General features: G+C 35.8%; 2 protein-coding genes across 5 annotated transcripts in view; one reads left to right on the forward strand and one right to left on the reverse strand.

Annotated features, from left to right (window-relative positions):
- Nucleotides 1–24,203, forward strand: part of LOC124157788 (epidermal growth factor receptor substrate 15-like 1) — a 53,867-nt gene that overhangs the window by 15,696 nt on the left and 13,968 nt on the right. For 3 of the 4 annotated variants that reach the window (XM_046532802.1, XM_046532805.1, XM_046532806.1), the window contains 4 exons: nucleotides 13,945–14,097; nucleotides 14,848–14,937; nucleotides 17,515–17,577; nucleotides 23,853–24,050. In XM_046532802.1, coding sequence (XP_046388758.1) covers nucleotides 13,945–14,097; nucleotides 14,848–14,937; nucleotides 17,515–17,577; nucleotides 23,853–24,050 — 504 coding nt within the window. The remainder of the gene's footprint in view (nucleotides 1–13,944; nucleotides 14,098–14,847; nucleotides 14,938–17,514; nucleotides 17,578–23,852; nucleotides 24,051–24,203) is intronic. The other variant, XM_046532804.1, reaches the window with a different exon arrangement.
- On the reverse strand, nucleotides 361–11,668 carry LOC124157789. Its single transcript, XM_046532807.1, has 9 exons — nucleotides 11,531–11,668; nucleotides 11,304–11,413; nucleotides 11,084–11,170; nucleotides 9,651–9,930; nucleotides 8,349–8,562; nucleotides 4,787–4,992; nucleotides 3,344–3,489; nucleotides 983–1,138; nucleotides 361–874 (listed from the first exon to the last, which is right to left on the reverse strand). Exons 1-9 carry the CDS (start codon nucleotides 11,657–11,659, stop codon nucleotides 685–687), a joined length of 1,518 nt encoding a protein of 505 aa, XP_046388763.1. The 5' UTR covers nucleotides 11,660–11,668; the 3' UTR covers nucleotides 361–684.

Raw genomic sequence — 24,203 nt, forward strand, 5'->3', positions numbered from 1 at the left:
GGTAAATGTCATGAGAGATCTGGTCAAATATACTCACCCGGAATAATATTTCAGTGAGGGAAGGAATTAGTCACAAGAGTAAATAACAATAAGGTGGCTGATGACAATTCTCTAATGTATTCGTAATGTAATGTAGGTTTTACATGATAAGATTTATATTGTTATTCTTGTGAAATTGACTTTATTAGCGCTCTCATTTCCTACTCTGTGGGTTATTCCATGTATGCCTTTCACTGCTGTGGGATTCCTTCATTATTGCCTTCCTTCTGGATTTCATTGAATTAACTTATTAGTCTCACAGATTGTAACTTTTGACTATGGCAAAGTTCCTTGCTCAAAGTACAATAATAAAATACTTGATTGAGCCAATATTTTAATTTTAAAATTAAATATACATGATTGGTGTAATGAACAAAAGTACATATTTCATATATATTTACAGGTAGTAGGACGGTGATCATAGCAAACCTAGAAAATTGAAATATTTTAATTTTTTTAACATGGTAATGATGCATAGTAAAAACTTGTTTTTTTATTGGGAGAAGTATTTGTGCTGAGACATTTGTTGAAAAACTTGCTGATCCAAATAATGTATGCCTGTAGGTGAAGGTTGCTTGACACCATACCTATTTCAGACCGTATGTCATACTTGGATGACCTTGTTGGTGTGTAGAAGTATTGGATTTATTTTACTGCATTAGTTTTCTGATCTTTATGTGCAAGACTGTTCATCATGACTTTCATAAATATATATGCTATGACTCCAAAAATTGAAGCCATTATAATCAGTGCTAAGTGGTGGTTGAATGTAAATCTCACTCTTTTTGATACGTGTACTTTCATAGTTGCAATTAGGTGATCATCATGCCAGCAGCTTTTATAAAGGAAAAACAAATAATTAGTTTCCCTACTCTTTAAAGTATTAATGACTCATATTTTGTTAGAAGGCAAGTTACATGCTTATAATACTGTACCATCTTACCTGTAAATGTTAGCATCCCGTAACTTAAGTGATTTAATGTGAAAATGATCTCTCACATCAATGAAGAGTCTGCCTTTTGACTTGGATTTTATCTCAACTGCACGTACTGTGAAATTCCCAATTTTCCATAGAGTAGATGGTTCATCAATGGACACACTATATAAATAGATTTCGAATTACTGGTGCATCAATTAACTTCTTATTCAAATTCTGATTAAGAGTTCAAATACATATTTATTTTCTCCTCAGATTTTTTTATAGCATATAAAGAAGGAATTTTATGTATTCATGTTAGTTCAGGGTGATACATACGTATATCAATAATAGAATATACAAGGGGGGACCCAAAAATAAACAGACAAAAATTTTAAAATATTCAGATTTTATTTTTTGGTGTTAAAAACGTTTTTCTCCTTCGAAATACTCCCCATTAACACTGATAAATTGATTCTAATGTTTATTTTCCACGGTGCGAAATACCATTGGTATTGGTCTTTTCCGATGCCTTGCCGTGCTGCCTTAGATTCCATTTTCACCTCCAGAATGGCATCAAAACGTTTCCCTTTCATCTTATCATCTGGGTCAACAAAAAGATATCGCAATGAGCGAGATCTGGTGAATAGGGTGGGTAAGGAATCGGTGTCTTACGGTTTTTTGCCAAAAACTGTTCAATCGGGATTCAACAAGCAGGGGATAACTTTTCCCACACTTCGTCTCATTTGTAAATCTTCAGCTAAAATGCACTGCACAGAACTCCACGAAAGACCAGATTACTCGAGAGACCTCATCAATAGTATGCCTCCTATTGTCGTACACGTCTAATGGAAAAAATTCGTGCCCAGGGCCACCAATATTTTCCACGTTTTCATTTGCTCTGGACGTAGAAGGCCAATCCGGGCATTGAATGTCTTCGATCGTTATGTTACCATGTTTGGATCGTGAATACCACTCATACATTAAGTTCTTTTCAAGGCTTGTTTTGTGTGTTCCATGCAAGCTGTAGACAACACATCAACCATATCCTATGCACTTTTACCAAGTAGATAACAAAATTTCAAGGTTGCATGCTGCTCTCGAATATCAGCCAATTCCAAAATCGAAGATGTCTGAAAACTCTTTAAACAAAAGCTGTCACAGGGGTTCGCTACTACCATCTAAAGCCATGCTGTTTAGCATACTGACTCAAAAAGCATGAATTAACACTCATGTAGTGGGAGAATCCCAAACTAAAAGAGTGATGCACACAGTGATTTCCGTCCAATTACCTATAAAATTATTTCTAAATTTATTTTGCTTCCTCCCCATATATTACAACAGAATAAGCTTTCTGGGTAACTTAGTGCTCTGAAAATCTATCCCGGCAATCTATTTGGGGAAAAACGAAAATGTATGGCCACTTTTTGGTGCTTGAGCAAATTCAAATGGATGCATTTTCTTTTGTGATCATATTCTGGTCTTCGTAAACTTGTGCAATTACATTCAATTGATCAGCAAATCAACCTACATCTCTCACAGCAGTCATCTCTACATGTTCATGGCATGAGTGAAGAAAAAATTGTGTACTTAGTCTATTCACTTTATGTCTGGGGGTGAGCTTTCGTGAGAGCTCGGACATTCTTGGATGGCTTCACAGATAGGGGAGGGGTAGTACTGAGAGAGAGAGAGGAGGAGCAAACATAATGTTGCCAAATGTACATAGCCGCTCTACTTTGTCACTGAAAACATGTGAGTCATAGGTGGCTACAGGTATTTTGGCCCAGGCACAAGACAATATAGGTACCTACTCATTTGGAAGCCATTGGGGATAATCCTTTCGCATATGCCCATTACATTGTCAGCTTCTGCGCTGAATGGGGTACTGTTGGTGGAAGGCATACTTAGTCACATACAAGGAAAATGCGTGAGGTTTGGCAACACTGCTCCACAAGCTGATTCACGATATTCACTCGGCGAAGGTCTGAGAGCGACTCACTGAGGCCACACCTACTGTTTGCTGATTGGCAAAGGCAAAGTCACATGTCGAGAAACTTTCCCTCCCCTCATCTCCACTTGCTAAGGCCACACCAGCTCACCCTCAGAGATAAAATGAATAGAGTTTAATGCATTTCAGGTGTCTTATTTTAGATTCATCACAGGTGTGGTGGTGTTGCTTCTGCAACACCAATGTGTCTCTCAGAAGTACTACCAAGTGGCCTCTTGTGAAATAGTGTTCTCTAGGTGTATGTCTCATGTTTAAGGATATTTCTATTAAATTTTTTCCTATCTAATTTTAGAAAAATATTGTTTCTTTGTTTCTAGATATATGTAGTAGGTATGTTATTCGCTTATGCACTTGAAATATTAAGAGCCAAAATTACTAACCTTGGGCATTTCAAGATTACTTCACTTCCATCATCCTGGAATATTACCATTCGTTTTACTGGTGGTGGCAATGGTGGTATGCTTTCCAATGAGTCGAAGAGTACTCTCTCTTTCAATTCATCGTTCATGTCTTTGGGACAACTGAGCTGAAATATTATGCTTATCAGGAAAAAACATGTGAGTGCAGCAAGAAATCGATGTATGCTTAATATTGGTGTGATTAATTCCACGCAGTGAATTCAGAGAGGTGAAATTAGACATACCCTGTTTTTGTCTCACTGTTATGTATGTAGTGCATTGCCTTACCATTTTGGCTGCATTATCCATCAAATAAAATACAATATGTATGAAATTTTAATCATTAATTGCCTATAGAAGGTATGTATGGCTTAAGTCATTTTTTTAACTTAGAAATATTTAAATGAGAATATTCTCATATTTCCTTTCCACTTTCTGATGACACTATGTGACAGTGGGGTAGCCAGGAATTTTGTTCTGGGGGAGTCCAAAATTAGGGGAAATTTTTTAGAAAAATAGGGTACTAACAAGGAGACATCGCCAAAGTGATGTTCGGGATCTGCATGCGGATGTTATTAACTGAAACTATTTAGGTAAGGTAGAAAAAGTGTCTTGGCATTCTTCCACATAGGCCCGGGTTCGAGAGATATTTGTATGTAAAAATTTCGCGCAGTATGACATCCCTTGAGTATTCTTTACATTTTTACCTACGGCCTGGGCAGCGTGGTCTAGGGCGCTAGTCCTCTTAACTGAAGCGGGTGTCCCGGGATCGAGTCCCAGTGTTGGCAAAATTTTTTCTCTCTTCTAATACTTGAAATCACGATTACATTTTATCCCCATTCGTTTTATTTAGTTACTTTGCCCTTTTTTAAATTTAATATCAATTTATGGATTTCAAACTAAACTCTGAATTACTCCAGGGATGTCATGCTGCACGAAATCTTTACAAGCAAATATCTCTCGAACCCGGGCCTATGTGGAAGAAAGCCGTGAATTTTTTTCTACCTTACCTATATAGTTTCAGAAAATAACATCCACATACTGATCCTGAACATCACATTGGCGATGTCTCCTTGTAAGTAGAAGATTTTTAACTAATTTTAGCACTTTTCATAATAAAAAAATTCATTTGTCGAAGAAATCTTTTGTAAATTCATGATTTTTTAATACTTCGTTTTCTATCATTAAGCAAAGAAATAGTGTTTTGATATTTTGGGGGGGGGGGGGGGAGGGGTCCCCTCGACCTGGGCCTCCCTTCTGGCAACACCACTGCTATGTGAGTTGAGAATGAGCCAGTCTGGTGAGAAAAATACATTTGGTGAGAATTTGTGGGAGCTGGTGTACATTTATTTCTCCTTTTTTAAAAGAAAACCCTTAATGGAATTCAGTCGTCATGAGAATGTTCTGTTGGATCTGCTTACTAACCTTGCAGTATGCAGTCATAATTTCACTTGGTCGTACTTTTGAAATACTCCAATTTAAGGTTGATAGCAATGGTGAACGGCAAGGTAATCCTGTTTTGCCAAATAGTCTCAGTATTTCAATTATGTGATCACTTGTAATATTTGATTTAGTTTTTTTATTGTTTACCGTTGAATTTAGTGTGATATTAGATGAGCTGTCATTCATTGCTGGAAATCAAAATACATGCATTTACTGTTTGTCAAATATGTATTTGATGGTAAAGATGTAATAATTATGGATAGGTTTTACTCCAGAGACAAATTTTAATACATTGACCAGCTTATAAATATAAATCAAGAATAATACAGGGCCTAGCATAGACCCCTGGGGCACTCCTAGTTCAATGTCTTTGCCAGAAATGAATGGGACACTATTCTTTGGTAGCACTACGTGTTAGGACTGTTTACTCTGATATGAATTTATCCATATATGTGGGATGCCCCAAATGTGGTCGTTTTCCATCACTCAATAGAATTTGGTGGTCAACACGACCAAAGGCCTTAAAAAAATATAAAAATTTAATTCCTAAATTAAAAATTTTGTTATCCTGATCAGACAATATTTGGTTGACCATATGATATGTGGCATTGGTAGTTGACATAGAGTTTCTGAATCCATGTCGAGAGGCGGTCAGAAGGTGATTGGATTCAAGGTAAGAAGGTAATCAATTATGAAATACCTTTTTAAATATTTTTCCCAATTGATTCAAAAGGGAAATTTGCCAGTATGAGTTTATGTCCTGTTTAATTTCTTTGCCCTAATAGAGGGATTTAACTTTGGCAGTCTTCCAGGGGTCGGAATATTCCGAGTCTCAGTGTTTAGTGATTTGTTGATTTAGAATAATATGTAATTGGTTTTTAATTAAATAGGGTTGTTCACCATATTTTTTTTATTTAAGACATGGAAAGATCGTGCTTCAGAAGGAGCAATGACAATTATATTATGCTATTTTCTTCATTGTACACGTTTAGAGAAGGCTTTAAACAGTGACAAATTTTACGTTACGCCAAAAAGCCCTACTTCCATCTTGAATTGATGTGTGACGTCACAAGCCTGTAGATGCCCTACTGCAGTGTTGTTTAAGTGGCTCAGCAGGGTTATTCCACTTTTTTTAAAGATCTCCAGCGTCTGCCGCCAGATCATTGTTTAAAGAAAATCCAAATTTATCCTTTAATAAGAGTAATAATAAGCAAAATTACCCTTGCTTGTACATATTTATTGCTCATCATATCACAAATAGCACTACAACGCACACATTTCACGAGCTGTCTTTTTGATACTTATAATCAGAATATTCCGAATCAACTGATTCAATGAAAAACTTGGCTCTCAATAAATATGTAACACTAATAAAACATGACAATCGGTTTTCCAATCACTCTGCACACACTAAAGAATTTGCACTCCTTGAAGTTCGAAAGGATTCTCCACACCTCACTTCCCACTCATCACTAACGACTTAGAATCAGTTTACGTTATTTCACATTGACATTGCGAAGACAATGAAATGAATAGGCTGAAACAAATTATTAAACAAGCTAAACCAGTTATTGTAACATCAAAAAACTTCGAATTTCACTTTCACTCTTACCGTAACCAAAATATGACCAAAACAAAAACAAACAACAGCGCAACGAAATTCGTCAAATGTAAACACTGGCGAATGCTCAAAATGAATTGGCAATAGGTAATAAAGTCAAACAGAACTTAGAAGCGAACAAACGAATGAAAATTAATATGCGTTCGATGTATCCCTAAAGTACAACTAGCTCAAATATGAAACATATCCCCTTTGCAATAGTTAGATACCTTAGATCGAAATGTATAGGGTTGATTGAACCAGCATGGAAGAAATAAATAATTTCGTCGAAGATGTTACATTCACAACTCACTTCACTTGTCGCTTCACTCTTTACTTCATTGTCTATATGCAATCATTCACTTAGGGGTACATTAAGGGCACAAATTGTGTTCACTTGCACTAGAGGCACAATGAAAGTTCACTGCACGTAGTTTCCTAGCAAATGCAGCTATACAAAACTTTCAATTCCTGTCAACGCTACATACGTTGCCTGCCTAACTTGAAGAATGGATTTCATGTCGCCTTGATCCATCCGGAAGTTTCATACACAACATAGGCCATTTCAAAATAAGGAATAACCTTGGCAAATGTCCAGTCGGCATGCAGAGTGCTCAGCTTCGCATCGAGCGATCGAGAGTACAGGCCAGCCGTACAGGCTTGTTTCCTCATCACCTCTATTTCAAGATGGACGACCGTTTTTGGCGGCGTTGAAATTTTTCAAATTTTGATTGCTAATAATTGCATCATTACTTTTTCAACGCATCTGTTATTCATCCCAATCAAAATGAAATTACATCAGAAGTGATATACATTCGTTTTTTAAGACCGTTCTGATAGGCTTGAACAACCCTATTAAAGGATTTTTTATGATAGTGGTAGGTATACCATTTAAACTGCTGCTTTTTTATTAGGTTATTTATTAACGATGATTGTTAATTCTGGTTCAACACAAGTGAAAATATGTATTTTCACTTTTTGTGTATGGGGAATTACTGAAAGGTTAACTAGATTGGCTGTGGTTATTTCAATTAGTAGAAATCATTCCAGTTATCTACCATTTTTGTATAATCACTTCTTATGGCCAGGCCTGGCCTATTTCACCTTTGCGATGACTAGATTTTTTAAAATCGATCACGTGTCTTGTGGCTTAGTGTTCTGCTACGGCCGACTTTGTTGAGCACCCTAGTCAAATGTCCCATTTATGTTCTTCTAGCTGAGTTTTGAAGCTAGAGGCATCATGAAGGTGAAACATTTCAAATCTAGACTCATCTGTGAAACCATCAAGAGAAAGAAGAACAAAAATAATTTCTACAGAGACACTGAATTGAGAATCAGCAATACATGGAACCCAGTCATCCACAACATTTCTCCATCTTCACCCTCCTATCCTTACTCCTCTGCCACTCCACCCATCTCTTTCTCTTGAAATAAAAAGTCAGCACCACCATTCCCATGAAGAAGTGAACAGCAGTTGGTCCCAAAACGTCGGGGCAAAAAATCCTATATACCCCACAGACTTTTTAATCATCATGAGCACCGAAAGCTTTAATCAAGAAATACTATTCCTCTTAAGTGTTGAACAATCAAACTGATATAAAATATATTGATTCTTCTCTCTGTAGCACATTTTAAGTGGTTAAAATTCAGAATCCGAGAAAAAAAAGCCACACCCTAAAGGCTTGTTTACACGATACATTTACAGGTACAAGTTAATGTCTGTTTGCATGAATGATTTTTGTGGACAGGAACGGAAAATGTAGGAATGCATGAACCAAATTAGAACAGGTTCTATTTTCTGTGCATGCATTCGCACAAGTTGGGTGGTTACACGGTGCATTTTGGCGTTTATTCTGGCGTTCATTAATTTAGACGTCAACCGGTACATGTTAATGTACTGTGTTAACAGGCCTTAAGAGGCATGTCAGGTCTTTTCAAACTTACCATGTTCTTGGAGTTCCTCTGTGTTTAAGCTGGCTAGTGCAACTTTACATGCACCAAATCGTGCTCTCTTTCCTGCTTTGTAGCATTTACCAGGTTTCTTATTTATGGGTGCTGAGCAAGGGCTCCATGATTGCCAGTCTGTGTACACAGTTAGGCCGTTTTCTTCTTTTATTGTTTGTGGATGAGGACCTTTTGGGGCCGTCAATGGTTTGACCTGAAATCATTATAAAAAGTGTCATTTTGGTGAAGTTTATTTTAGTCAGTATGGTAGGAAAAACTTTTTCTACCATATTCGTAAATAATTTCCTCTAAACTGCTAATTTATGTAAATTTATAACTTTCAGCGGTTAAGTATGATAGCGAGCCATTAAATTGATTTAATTTTTTGTGGATTAAATAGTTAAAATGATTAAAGGTAAAAATTGGAGAAAATTTTTTCTAAAGCTGAACTTTAAACAGTTTATGCACATACTCCATAACAATAAAAAAAAAAATACATTTACGAAATTAACCCAACATGGAGTTCTTTAGTTCGAGATATTTTAAACCTAATTCATTCTTAGCAAATGTTATTATTTTACAGAAAAACTGAGAAAAATAATGAAATTCCCTCACAAGAGTAGTTGCTGTAGCTCGCACTATATGCATCGAGGCTGAGGTTTCAGGAAGACCTCTTTATGGCTCCAATTTAAATCCTATGCTTTGAAACTCAATACCTCGATAGCTTAATTTATAACTGTGGGAAGACTAGAGGAATGCTGGACAGATTGATTAAGGATAAAATAGTCGCAAAGAAAAAAGTACTCAACTTTAAGTATTTCGGGACTAGCCATGGTGATAACTTTTAGGCAATGCACAAATTCTGAAAAAAACCTCGGAGAAAAAAACCATTCGCCTTGACCGGGATTCGAACCTGAATCTCCTGATTGCCGGTTGAGTGCTTCAGCTAGTTAAGCTACCGAGGTGTCATTCTCCTCTTTGGATATTTGAGGACTATACCGGGCAAGGTGGCAAGACTACTGAGCACACCACCTTGTCTGGTATAGTCCTCAAATTTCCATAGAGGAGAATGACGCCTCATTAGCTTAACTGGCTAAAGCACTCAGCCGGAAATTGGGAGATCTGGATTCGAATCCCGGTCAAGGTGAATGATTTTTCTCTTTGGATTATTTTCACAAAAAAGAAGTACCCCGGAAGGCACATTTAGTGCCCCAGCGTAACTGCTTTTGGGTTAAGAGATCAGTTGTCATTTTCGTTTGATCAGGATGAATATGTACATTTTATTAAAGAAAATGAATTTACCTGAATGACTGGTTCATCGTCTCCAGCCACATGCAAGAAGTGCATAGCTCTTATGGATCCTCCATGGAAACATGCATACAGACCTGCATCACCATCAGACCCAGCTTGTAGGTCTACAATAGCTAGATCCCCATCATCTGGGTCTGTAATGTATTTTTCATCATACATGTCATTTCCAAGAGGAGGTGAATTTTCTGCGCTATCAATATCTTTCAACTTTCTCCAGGTAACACTTTCCATGTATGAGGCAGCTGGGGACAGACAGATCTCGCACTCTAGACTTGATTGAAAGTTTTAATAATTCAGTAGATGGATGGAAAATATAAGTTATAATGAAAAAAATCTTCCTCATTCTTCTTCCTCTCATAACTTGAAAATGAAAAAATGCAAAAGTTGCGCCCACTTTTCATAATCTAGTGATGTTTTTGAATTTCCGGTGCGTTAAGTTGTTCTAAGAGACTTAATCTCTGATGGAAATATTTGCTCATTTGATTGTTAATGACAATAATCCATGTGAGATGAATGTGCAAGGCTGAGAAGCAGCAGTTAGGTGGTGATCCACTTGGCAGGAGTCCGTTGCAGTGCTTAATTTTGGCCAGAATTTTCCAGCATCGCATTCTGCTTCCTCTCAGGAAAAATTGGGTCATGACAAAAATTTCATCTTTTTTTTATTACTTGGTAAAACATGATTCCTCATATTAACTTTTATCACAAGTTTGAAAAAAATCTGAAGTTTTAGGGGGTCTTGTGTTTGAAAATCGTGTGGATCAAATGTGTTGGTTTTTGTTCCAGCACCTAAAATTTTAGAAATTAGGTTTGGTCAGTGGCATTATGAACTACAGAAAAAGGTATTTCACCATGAATAGCCTGAGAAATAAGTAATGTTTCGAAATATGGAAAATTACTGGTCTCTTTATTTTGTAATCCCTATGGTAATGGGCAATAATAAATATATGGAGAACGAGACCATCGTGAAACTCATTCCTGATATCAGCCATCAATCACTCCTATAAGTTAAATACATTAAGTACCATGGAAGCATTATAGTACAGATGTCTAACTTTGTTTTCTGACTCACAATATTATGCTGAAGCATTTTATGCTGATCGAAAATGCTTAATGCATGAAATTATTATTACGGTAATAAAAATTAATTTGATCATAAACAACACGTGTAAGTCTTGAATATGTAGTTTTAATTTTCTGGCATATTGATTCAAAATTAGAATTCTGTTACTAATTACTAGTAGAACTTAGGAAATATAAAGTTTTACTTAAATTGTTAGTATTAAGATGAAATTAATTTTTACTCTTAGCATGTTCAGTTAATTTTTTGTAACATTCCGAACTTCACTCATCAATCATTTTTGAATTGATGATATTCTTCCATGATATCAGCCTTCTAACTTTAGTTGACCCATAAAAAATATTACCTTATTGCTTTCCCTTCCTCAATGATGTGTGCCTTCACATTGGTCAAATTTGTATCGCCCAACTTCTCATATTCCTCTTCCAAGCACCTGATGTTTTTTTTTGTAAAAATAAATGGAATAGCAAATTCGTTGGTATCTCCTCTTTTAATATATGAAGTGCAATAGAATGAGAAGAATAATCTTTCTCATTTAATAGAAGAATTGATTCCTCAATACTTGCTTGTAGTATGCCTCCCATTGGTCTAGAATATTCTTTTTCAAATCTTTGTTAACCCCAGGATATTCTTTCCTTTGAGCATTCCATCCCTGTTGCCACTTGGTAGGCTTTTTCTGTGAGGAAAATTTGTGAACGTGATGAATACATTTTCTACATATGACCATCAATCAGTTTTAATGTCCATTGGAAAATAATTGAGGTGCTCTGATCAAATAAATAATTCTATTTACCCCTTTAATAACGTTCTTTAATTTTTTCAGCCTTTTCATGAGGTCTATGCATTCACACACTTGTGATAACGCAATAATTATCATGAAAAAAGATCGCCTACCGAACTTCATGACTGCCCAACAGGACATTACATTGAATTAACCGTTATCTCCAATCCTTACTCTGAGGTTATCTCGACAATTGTTTTGTTTACATTTTGTTGTTTATTTATGAAGATCGATATCGGCCACGGTTGGATGTGGTCGGTCGGCGTGGCTAAAATCGTTCGAAAAAAAAGTGAAGGTCTGTTGCGGCCGCGGATTGGAACTCGGCCTAAAATAGAATGAGAGGTCGCCAAAAATCTTCAGATGCAATGGCTATCTTCTGCATTGCATCTTTCATACATTAGCAAAATATTAAAATTTTAAACGTGTAAAGCTTATTTCGTGCAATCTGTTGGTGAGGTTTGATGGTTAAAATGTATGCGACGGTCGGCATATCGTAATTCTCGCCAGCTCTCTGCCGAATCCAAAACGTCTATAGAGCCCCGGGCATTTGACGTTATCGGCGTACTGATCGAAATCGAATTAGGTTTCGTAGGTGACGAAGCTGTCAACTGACCGAGATGTACATGTTTTGGCAAGTTGAAATGAACCATTTGGGGGTTTCGGCGTTGCGATGACTTTCAAGGAAAATTTCGTGGAACGACGCCCGTTAAAGGCTACAAAACGCAGCTTAATAATTCGACCTCGTCCTTCCTTTGCGCGTTTGCGTGTGGGCTGGCTAATTTCTTGTGACCCTTAGAGACCAAAGAAAATATTGTATCACGCCACGTAGTATAAATTATGAATCGACACACTCGTCAAAAATAAACAATGCCGAAAATCGCATTGATTGATTCAACTTTTTAGCCAATAAAGATTACTGCACTTCGAAATTATGTTTTTGTATTTTATTGATGTGGTGGTAAAGTGACGTGGAGCATTGTGGTCCTCCGAACGATGTGAAATCGATTTATGGCCCTTGCATTAAAAAAAGTTGAAGACTCCTACATTACACTTTCGAGGAATCTCAATGCCGTCGAAGTGGGTCTCGCATTGGCAGATGTTTAAATAACGATGCGGTATTATGCGTCGCGGATATTTCAAAATCAACCAGCCTTACACTCAACGATGTTTTTAATTTTATATTGTGTAAAACTGCAGCATCATTGTGATTATAGTCTAGTCATAAAATTAAAAATATAAAAATGAAAATTATTATAGCCCCATTTGATCGATCTCATACTTTGAAAGCGCGTATGGTGAAATTCGCCTGTAGCTGATTAATTGATATGGTTTATTGGAATGCAGTCCGGTGCCTGTCCAATGTATAAGGTAGTGTTAGTTTTCACCACCTCACTTTCAACTGCGTCACAAACTTATCAATTACTGATGAGTAAACGACTAAGAACTGAAGGTAGTCAAACTGGTTTTTTAAATATATTCTAGGAGCAAGTTAATGAAAAGTGAATATGATTTCACCATGAATTGGTGGAAATTGACAATGTCTTTCTTGGTTTCTCCTATTGCTATTTTAAAGACTTATAATTTAGCAGAAATTGGTTGGCTATACGAGTGGGATATTATTGTGTATTTTGAATCAGTTAACATTCTGAAATGCCATTCGGTAAGTGTGCTTCACTAGGGTGGTTCATTTTTTCTTAAGTTGCAAGCGCAAATGGATGTTGGATACATTTTCATTTAAAAAAAAGTAGAATAAAATCAAACTTTTTATTTATAATTACACTGCCTAAAAGTGTATTTCTCTTCTCAGAGATTTTATTGTGAAGGTAATGCTTTCTGATAATGAACGTGAAAGGCAGATGTGACTCAGTTTTACAGAAGTTGCCCATTTACTTACAATCTGATTGCATAGGATAATAGTGGTCCTAATCATGAAAGTCTCTCGGGTAACTTCCCGGGTAATTTACCTGAGAGAACTTCATGAAAATAATCCAATGGGTAAACCTGAAACTCTTCGTGGTCCTAATCAATATTCTTGTACCAACCACATTATATGGTTTTTCGATAAACCTGAATCTAATTTAGTTTTTTGAGCGTAATGACATCATCATTGTCATTAGTCAACAATCCTAAGATTGGTGTGATGCAGCTCTCCATTTCACTCGGCTATCTGCTTTCCTTTTCATAGTGAGATATTTCCTCGCTTAAACAGCCTGTGTAACCTGTCCTTCGTAACTTATTCGGGGTCGTCCCATGCCCTTTTTGCCTTCCACTTGTCCTTCTGTGATTGTTTTCATTAGGCCATAATGCCTGACGTGAATGACATATGAAAATAATGTTTTATGTTTTAACTCCTGTTTTGTCTCTGAGGGAGCTTGATTGAAAATCAATAAATTCTGTCTTTTACTCATTAACTCTTTGCATTCTAGGAAACAGCACCTGCCCCTTATTCAAATCCTGAACTGGAAATGATAGGAAAAGAAATTGAGGAATTGGTGAAGGAGAAACATCAGCTTGAAACAGACATAGCGCAGAAAGAAGCGGACATAAAAATAAAATCTGGTGAAATTAAAAGTTTACAGGTTAGTATCCTAGAAAGTGATCTTGTGCGTATTGAGTCCAAAATTGGATGTTTTTAGGCAGTTGCATCTGTTCCCTAAATGTTGTGATTTAAGTATTTTGTGCTTTCTACCATCAAATTTATTGCTGATGGCATTGCCTTATTTTTGTAATGTGTATTTCACATGATTATTTAATATGAGTAATAATCCATGTGTAATGTGCTATTTCCATCAAATGTCGGTCCTCATGGTGAGTGTGATAAGGGCACAAAAAGAGTTATTCCCCCTACCCTTAAAGGTAAATGCTTTCTGGTTGGTAGCTCTAAAATAAACAAGTTTCATTCTACATCATAGATCGAGTTCCTTGACATTGTTAATACAATAGAGTCACGAGTTATAAAGATCCTGGAAAAATATTGGGATGGCCGCACTCGCCAGTGGATCGACTTTTGAAAGTGATGGTGCATTCAAGTATCATCGAGAAGAATCAGTTTTTCAAGTATTGTCTTCCTCACATTAGATTTTTTCACATTTCAAATTCATTTTACTATTGTAAATCATTTGGATTGTGGAATATGGTTGTTAGATGCTTCCCCAGAATATTTCATTGACTTGCCTTAGTACTTTGTATTAGACAGTAACTGAGTCAGTAACTTAACATGTAATTTATGACCTTAGGGAAGCTGTAGTGCTATTTTAATACATGAAGCATATTTTTGTGTGTTCTGTTTGCAGAGTTATTCTTAATATTTTAATTTGCTATTTCCTCAGAGTGAACTAGATACTTTGGCTGCCACTTTGAAGCAGCTCGAGAACCAGAAAGGAGAGGCTCAGAAAAGGCTAAATGATCTCAGTTCTCAGGTTTGTTGCATGTTCAAAATAAAATGCATCCTCAAGAGAATTTCTTTGCTCTTCATTTTGTTACAGCGTCTTGTAATTTGATTGCTGCCTCATGCTAAGCTTTACTTTGTTTTTTTGTTTTTTTTTTTTTAATGTTCAAGATTGATGCATTTTATTTTCCCACTTTGATAATTATCATATGCTGCTTAAATGATTTCTAATATGTCATTTTAATACACTTGTAGCCTAAAATCTAGTACCCATAGCTAAATTTATTTAGTTATCCAGTCACTAAAGGAAATTTTTAATCAATTTAATCTGCAGATTCAATACTGCTATTCAGAAAATAATATGCTTTTTGATGGAGAGCTATTTTTGAGATTGTCAGTTTGCATAGTGGGCCAGAATACTTCCCTATCTATTTCTGTATATTTACCTATTGCCACCGCAACTACCTTAAAATTCCTCTTTAATAGATACCCATTATTGCTAATGTTCTGTGTTTAGATCATTTAACAATTGCACCATTGCAAGCTCAGATGGTTATTCAGAGGAAGTACTTCAATTGCATGCTTCTGTGATTTTTTTGTACTTTTTTCATTCTGCTTATTCTGGAGATTTACATGTATGACTATGGCAGGACCTTAAAAAAAAAGGAAAATTTCACTTCTGACCAAATATTATGCAAGCCTTGTTGTGGAGAATGAGGAGTAAGGTAATTGCACTGAATGTGGAAGTGGATGTTTCATTCCGAGCAGTTTTATGGAGGCACTATTGTTTGTGGCTTAGGCATTGCAAAAAAAACTTGATTTTCTTCATATTTCATGTGATGGTTCATGACGGCCTCCTGGAATGAGTTAAACTTATTTCCTGTTTGTGAATGTCAATCGGGTATATGTGAAGCATTGAGTGTCTGCTTGTTGTTTCCAATCCATTTAGAGGAATTTTGCTTTCAACTGATGTAGCTCTAGCATTAAAAATATGTTAAATATAATATATATAATGTAGTGCTGCTTTAGATGGGTCATTGATTTTAAATAGAAAATCCTATATTCACTATTATTTTTATTATAATCCATGTTAAGAATTATGAATATCTCATTTTTCAAGCCTGAATTTTAAGAAAAAATATCATTAGTGAAAAATTTTACTGGTCTACTGCATCTATGTATCTGCAGGTAGGTTCTAGGTATTCCGTATAATAATTTTTCTTTTATCAAATGGGTATGCTTACATATCGATACCTCCACTGCTAAAATGCTCAACAATTGGCCACCGAATCAAATCCACTCATCTAGTGACCCAACAATACGAATCTGCTCAGCTGGCAGTGTCCAGAACATATACGCTCATCTCCTATAGTCCAAGCTTGGAGGTGAGCGTTAATGCTCCGGACACTGCTAGCTGAGGGGATTCGTATTGTTGGGCTACTAGATGACCAGATTTGATTCGGTGGGCGATTGTTGAACTTTTTTACAGTGGAGGTATAGATATAGTTGTTGAAGTTAATAGTAATTATTTTAACGAAATGTTAATTTAAATCAACAACATTAAGTGTTGAATTTTAGTTTTAAGGTTTTCGCAGCGATTAGATGCACTATTATAATCCATTTTCGGGTGTGCGTCTGCGTGCTTAATATTTGTCTCAACGTTTCATTGATGACGTTGAATGAAACGTTGAGACAAATATAAAGCACGCAGACGTACACCCGAAAATGGATTATAATAGTGCATTAAGTGTTGAAGTTTATAAATAAGCAAAGGGTTGTCAAGGGTAAGAAAAAGTTGTTGGCTAGTTACCAGTGCAGTTGAATAAATAAGTTAAAAGAGACAACAACATCGTATATAATTAAGAAGAATAATTGAGTTACATTAATAGTTAATGACAAAAAAGCAGTAACAACATGTACATTTTGTACCAAGCTAGGTAAATCTAGTTATTTTTTATGACTTTCTAGACATTCTTTCCTCAAGAGCCAAACCTGAAATGATAGTGTATGGTTAACAAAATAACCACAATGAGTATCTACAGGAAGCTTTTGCATTCTTTTGCCACAATGAAATCATATTTCAAGGTTTTTTTAGCTGTATGGAGTCCTCATGTTCAGATGATTTTGATGAAGCCCTTCGTTCTGAAGATAGATACTGCAATGCCACTGACAAGTTGTCAGCCATTATTTTGAAGACTTGCTTTTATAGAACTAACTGGGAAACTTGATTTCGTGAGGCTCTCATCCCACTTTGCAATCAGCTAGGGTGTAATTATGAAATATCTATATGTACCGGCATGCTTCTTCGATTTCACGATAACTCTGCTGTGGAAAAAAAATGTTAATATGTAGTTGCACAAAAAGGGATGGAGATATAAATATCCTCTGGGTGTTTACTGATTGGAGTGTAATATAATATAACTGCTAACAGTTTGGAGGAACTGCAGTATGTCTAACTGGTGATAGTGCTATACATTCTACTAATTTTTTAGAATCTTTAAATGCTTTTGTTTATATTTTTGAACATTTATTTTTATTTGGGATTATTGCCTTACTTGCATGTTGTTTGCTATGAAATTTTTATTTTTTTGCTTCCATGAATATGTAGAAATCCTCGCTAGAGAGAGAACTAACAGAGATAAGGCTACTGCTGGAGGAAGAGCACATTCAGGTAAAAATTTGGTCATGGGCACATGCTTTCAAAAGATATTTGAAAATTTATTAATGTTTATTGGTCAAAAGTAAACATTTACTCTTCCAGAACATCTGATGGTTTCCTGTTAGACTTTTGATTGTTGAATTTGGGATATTTCTTCGCATCTAAATACAGCAGACTCGATTATCTGGCAGTGGCTTATCCATGTTGCGGATTATCCATACATGATTTTCACGCTAGTTCAATGTTTTCCACGATCTTTATAAAAAAATGAAATTGGACGCCAAAGCACCAGAAGTACTGCATTTAAAGGCAAGGCTACTCCGGGCCTAGTATTTTCATTAGAATTCCCTCTGTAAAATGGGATTTTTTATTTACTTGCTGACAATGAACGTTTTAAGTTAACTTGGACATCTGGTCTTATATTGCAGAATACGATGAGTGGCAAAAAAAACTTGTGATTGATTTTTAAAGATTCGTCAATGGTTAACTAATCATCAGTTTAAAAAAATCTTATCATTGATCTTTAATTGCATGCTTCATACCGCAAATGCACAATTATTGCCGTGGCTGAACATGCGGTTGAATACAACCCAAGGGAACTGGAGATTCCATCACACTCAGGCATGTTTACGTTGTGATTAGTCAAGGTCAAACTGGAGAGGTAGGGAATAGCAGAAGCAAATGCAGAGGGAGAAGTAGAAGCAGAGATGAAGGGAGTAGAGATTGCATGAGTTACAGTCAGGCTCTTGCTAGCGTAGACAGTTTACCATGAGCACTGGTTTTCTAGAACCGCTGCTGCTTGATGGTACGATCACGTGCCAGTTGCATGGGAGTTCCGTGTTCCTCCTTTCCAAGCCTCACGGTTCATGAGTTTGCTCAGTGATCACGGATACCCATCCAACAGTAGCTGCATCCCAGGCAGCTTGTGCGAGACGTGACTCCTTGGTGTGGTGCCTATAAGTGTAGTTTCCGGCGTCGTGCAGTGGCTTTGAAGCATCCTTGCAAACCACTCTTCTGTATCTGTGATCACACAGCTACCGATGGGTGGTTTTCAAAACCTGGTCTTATATGGAGCAGTAGAAATACAAGTGCATTTACGTTATCGCCGCTAAAAAGATGCGGTCAAGTGAAGAAAGCTTGCAATGAGTCCGGGAAGCCAAAATAACAATAAGTGCATAAATAATAATATATTAATCGATTTACGCAAATTATGAACATTTCAAGAAATGAAACCGGAATGTTGGATTATCCGTGTTTTCCAATTATTCGTGCAGCCTCTCCTCATCATTAGCCCAGGTAATCGGGAGTTTGCTGTAATGGAAAGTAAATATTTTTACAAAAAATTAGGTTTGGCATAACGATGTCGATCATCAAAGCTTTTTGCCGAAAGTGAGTTAGAAGTTTCGTCTTGTTGATAGTGGGGAGGTTTTATAAGTTGTATCATGCATACTTTAGGGGGGTAGTGGATGGGTTGTGAGCCATTGACAATTTAACCTTATTTGACTACTCAGAAGGTTTTACAAAATTATTAGAACGGCACACATATTTTTATTTTTTCCTTCATTCAATTTTAAATTAATTGAAGAATAATTGAAATTAAACAGCTTTTGAAGTTGGTGTTAATATGTAATAATTACTAAACCAGGTTGCGCTTTATGTATTTTGGACGTGTGGTATGTACTTGAATGCCTTCATCAACAAGTGAATGCACTATAGACAAAAAATAGGAAATGTGCTGCTAGGTTCAGAGGAGGTGGTTTACTACTTGAGATAAGGAATGAATTTAAAAAGTGAAATACTGATACGTATAGCCTGATCCATTTAGTAATTGGTTTGTTGATTTTAAATTATCTGTTTACTTTTGAAAAATCCCCAAGAACATGGAATTGGGTTTTCTTGGGAAAGCATAATTTTACTCTATTTTCAATATATTTTAGTGAGGAGGTTTGATGCTCAGTATGGCATTCATGGATCTTTTTTTTTTAGTAATTTAGTTTTATATTTAGTAATTTAATTCTTTCTCGGATTAATCGGATGTATGCTGACACACTCACATATGCAGTAGATTCTAGTGAAATGGACCACAAGTTATTTGGGACAGTGTCTTAATTGGGGCAGATCAAGGAGAGCATAGCCCAATACATGAATATCCTAGAGTTTTCTCCTCTTAACAGGGACAGCATACCACTTAATTGGGCTATGAGTCAGTGGCATAGACTATATTCGTGACAAAATTCATATTTTTCGAATCAGAATACCATTTTTTAACATTCTCCTTCCTTTAGTTTAGTCTTATTTCATGTGGGTACTTATTTTTGCCATTTTAAGAGCTCTTATTGTTAAACCGTTTGGTGGACGATTTGGATTCCGTTTCCTGACAATGAGATCTCATTCAATGTAGTTCTATTTTTAAGAGGAGAGGACTCCAGTGGTGGTAGTTGGGCTGTAGATGATAGGCTTGTAGATAAGTGTTTTGAGGATTGAAGGGTTTGGGAAATGACCGTCAGTCTTTTGCTTATTCTATTCTGGTTGATAGTGAAAGTGTTAAGCCTCTATACTTCATAGGGTTAAGAATAAGTAGTTACCCAGTGGAGTACCACAGCATGGATTACTACAAGTCTCTTTACACAATGGTTGACCAATTGGGATAAGGAATAAGTGTGAAAATCAAGAAAAAAATCTTTGTGCACTCGATACTTTGATTTAGTGCATCCTAATTGCTCAAGTGAGTTAAAAATATTAATTTGGAGTTTATTCCTCCTAACACAACATCTTTGGTGCAACCGATGGACATATGGCTCATTAAAAATTTGAAAACAGTTAATAATGGAAAAGTAGTAGATTAATCTAGAATCTTTCAAAGATAATCCTCTGGCATCTTCATCTGGCCTGTTTATGTATGGCTACTCTTACTCCCTCTCCTTAAGGCTTAATTTCTAATAGTCCCCGTGAATCATGTTCGCAATCATCAGGTCTTAGCTAATCACCTCATCAGAGGGAATTCCTGAGTCTCTCTTCCTTATCTTCTCTATCAGTTTAGTCTCCATGCTCAGTGAGACTAGAACTTTTTCATTCCTTTTTGCATTTCTATAGAAGATCTCAGTTTTGAACCCAAGGGTCATCATTGTGCGTACATAATAGGTAATACATCCGCACATACTTATCAATATAGTGTTAACCAATGACATTTTCCATAATTTTTTTATACAGTCAATAATGAATGTCTGAAGTAGTGTAAAAGTACTTTTCAAAAAATGGTTTGGTTAGAAAATATGTGTAAGAAAATTTGGCTGTCATAACATCATGATGCTAAGAATGTAAATAAGTTCAATGATGTATGCTAAAAAAAAATAAGGATATACATGCACTCGTTATGAATACTTAATAAGATTCACAATTAATCGCTTTTAAAATTTCAGGGTTGCTATCAGATATTTCTTAATAACATCTCTGGTAGTAGGTACTTTTAATGGTAAGTGAGGCGCCAGAAATGTGTTGTAATTAATGTGAATCCATAAATCAATGTGTATATAAACGTTTCCATTTATAAGTTAATATATACATATCTCATTGAAATCATTTTGAATTGAATACATAGCATTATTAACGGTAAATCTGGAAAATGAGAATAAGAGACACTTACTGCAAGTAAATTTAGTAGCACTTTGGTGACTGGATAAACATGGGACATATCCTAAGTGAGATGTGGTAGTATTCAGTGAGACATTAAAATTGGGCATCACTAATTATTAGCATGTTGTGATTGTAGTCCAGCTTAGTAATGCTGCTGTGGGCCATTTTACTGGTATTAATTGGAAATGATAATATGTATTTTTTGACCCTGCACAATCTGTATGTTATTATATGCAATTTTAATTATGGAGAGCATGCGAATTATGTCGGCACATTTGCACTTGGTGTTTTGCATTAAATTGGACGCTTTTAATATACCATTTCTTATCATGTGTATTATGTAGTTTTACTGGTTAGTTATGAAGGCAATCATTTTATGACTCGGGGACAATGATATCGTTACCTTAGTCCTTATGTGTTGAAAATCCACTTCAGTACCATTAACACATTCAGTGCGGAGCACGTCAATTGACGTGGTCCCGTCAAAGCTGAGATACGGAGCACGCCAATTGATGTGCTCTGCCGTTTGGGCCGGTAGCCCTTTCTCCAACTCTGTACGTGGCTAATATCCACCTCTGAGTCTTCCTATCGTATGTATAACCTTCAGCAAGCATCCCTCTTTTTAACCGTGTGCGCCGTTTGTAAAAAGCAGTATTTGAACAGAAGTTAAGGCACGGAAACCTCCCTCTATTTTCTTTCTTATTTTAACGGCCGATTTTCACGACTTTAATGAAAATCGGGCCTGCATTGAATGTGTTAAGCTATCATTTTAGGTTTCTTTTGAGATTAATGATTTTGCAAAAGCAATGCATAAATTAGTGTGAAAATATGAAATTTAAATTCTCATATTGAGTACTTTTCGTGCGTTTACTAAAGAAATGGATGTAATCGTAATTGTAAGCTTCTAGGAAAACTCTGTAACATATAATCAAAAGAAAAACTTTATATTTTTATGATCATTTAATGTGCTGTATTAGCTTTAGTTTCTGTGTTGTGCTCTCTCTGAATCTGTTGTGTGTAATCATTTGAAAAACCAGTTTTTTCTTTTGCTGTGGGGAAAGGTAGGAAAAAAATGTAGCTAGGGGAGGATAGGAAAGAGAATGGGGTTGTGTTTGAGAGACTGGCATATTCAGGTGAAGAAGTAACTACGTTATGAAACCCAGGTTGTGCCCATATTAATATAATAGTGAACCTGACTAAGTTTTACTCCTTTATTTGCAATAAATGCCTTTCGTTTTCTTTGATGAAGGAAACTACCCTATTGGATGAGATGTTGGCTAGATATCAGTCTGTGAAGTGGATTCCTGCTAGTTTGCTTAGGTCATGTTTAAAAATCTTCAGCATCTTAGAATGAATATGATATTGCGATAACGTTTTATAACGCCCTAGAAGGGGTTTAAAATAAGAATTTTTTTAGATGCGGAACTTACACTTTCACGTAAAAGCAGGACTTTGTTTTAAGTGGGTTTGTTAGAAGTAGTCTTCTGTACTTCATTGTGAGTGAATGTCCTTTGAATTTTGAAGTCATTTATGCTGTCAACTGAAGTAGAGAAAAGTAATGTGTAACCCTCTTGAAAAGTAACCCTCGTGAATGTGGGTTATTACATATGTAGCATGTTTCTTTTATCTTGTAGCATGCTTTTTGTCTTGTGCAGTGCATCCTTTCATGATTGATTTGTGAATAGCCTCATTTAGTATGCTCTTGAAGTCCATATGTATGAGACATGCATGTTTTTTTATCGCAACAACTATTTTTTGTGGGTTTGTTATTCAACGGGTTTCAAGCTTGTAAATGTTCGTTTTGACTTCTGAATTCTCCATGAGAAGTTTTTTGTACAAATTTGAGAATGACGGTGTGTAGATTTTATCTTTTGTAATCAATGTAGCTAAATACATAATTAGCTTTTGTAAATTAGTGCTAGTTAAATCTCGTGATTAGTTGGAACAGTTTTTGTGTCAATAGTATGTTAAATTTTTACCAATTTTAGTTAAACAACTCTGGTGACATAGTTTGTAATTATATATTTGACAGATTATTGTATTCGTATAGAAAATTGTGGCTAAGTTCAATAAATGCTCTTGAAACTTTGATTGACCTAAGATTTTATTAGTGATCACATTAGCATTGCGGTTAAAAGCAATGCAGGAGTTATTTAGTCAAGCATGACTTGGTTTCTGTTCTTTGTAAAACTATACGTGTAATGAAAACAATTCGTGCTTTTCAATTATTTTGCTTTTTGAATGAAATTTTATTACTGTTTTATCTTCAAAATCTGCACATCCAGAAAACCTCCATTCAAGACAAAGTAAGCGTAACCTTCAATTTCACTTTTGGTGAAGTAACTCCTTTCCCAGATCTTAATTTGAAATTCTTCAGAATATATCACTCTGTGCATCTGGTCAGTTAGTCTTCTTAATGATCATTGGTCATTGTTATCATAGAGTTTATATTGTTTAAAGCTATTTTTTTGTTATGTGTAAATAAGTATTTTATCGTAATCCTCTCATTTTCTCATTTGCTTTTGATAATTAATGTAATGGACGAAAATGATTGTTCGTCACCTTTTCTAAATTCATGTCTCTTTGGAAGGAAGTAAATTAGCCAATCCTAATGTCTGGATTTCATTTTTGTGCTTGCTCCTGAAATTGCCCAGGTGGACAAATTACTGAAAGAGGCGGAGGAGCAAGAGGTTACGGTGAAAGCACAAGAAGAAGAAGTTGGAGCGCGCAGGAAAGAATTGGAAGGGCTACGCCAAGAGGAGGCAAACTTGGAAAGTCAATTGCAGGGTTCTAAAGCTAGGGTTGAGGATCTTACGCGCCATCTACAGGATGCTCAGCTTCAAATCAGTCAGGTAAAGTCATGAACCTTTGGAAAATCTTCTCCTTCTATTCTTGTTTGCTCCCATTTGAAAAGTAGGATGTTGCAACTGTGTGGAGTTGGTGATTTTTTCCCTTCTATGTTGCTATTAAAGATAATCAAAATCCATGTGTTAAATTGTCCCATA

Source organism: Ischnura elegans, chromosome 4, assembly GCF_921293095.1.
Source record: "Ischnura elegans chromosome 4, ioIscEleg1.1, whole genome shotgun sequence".
Taxonomy (NCBI): Eukaryota; Metazoa; Arthropoda; class Insecta; order Odonata; family Coenagrionidae; genus Ischnura; species Ischnura elegans.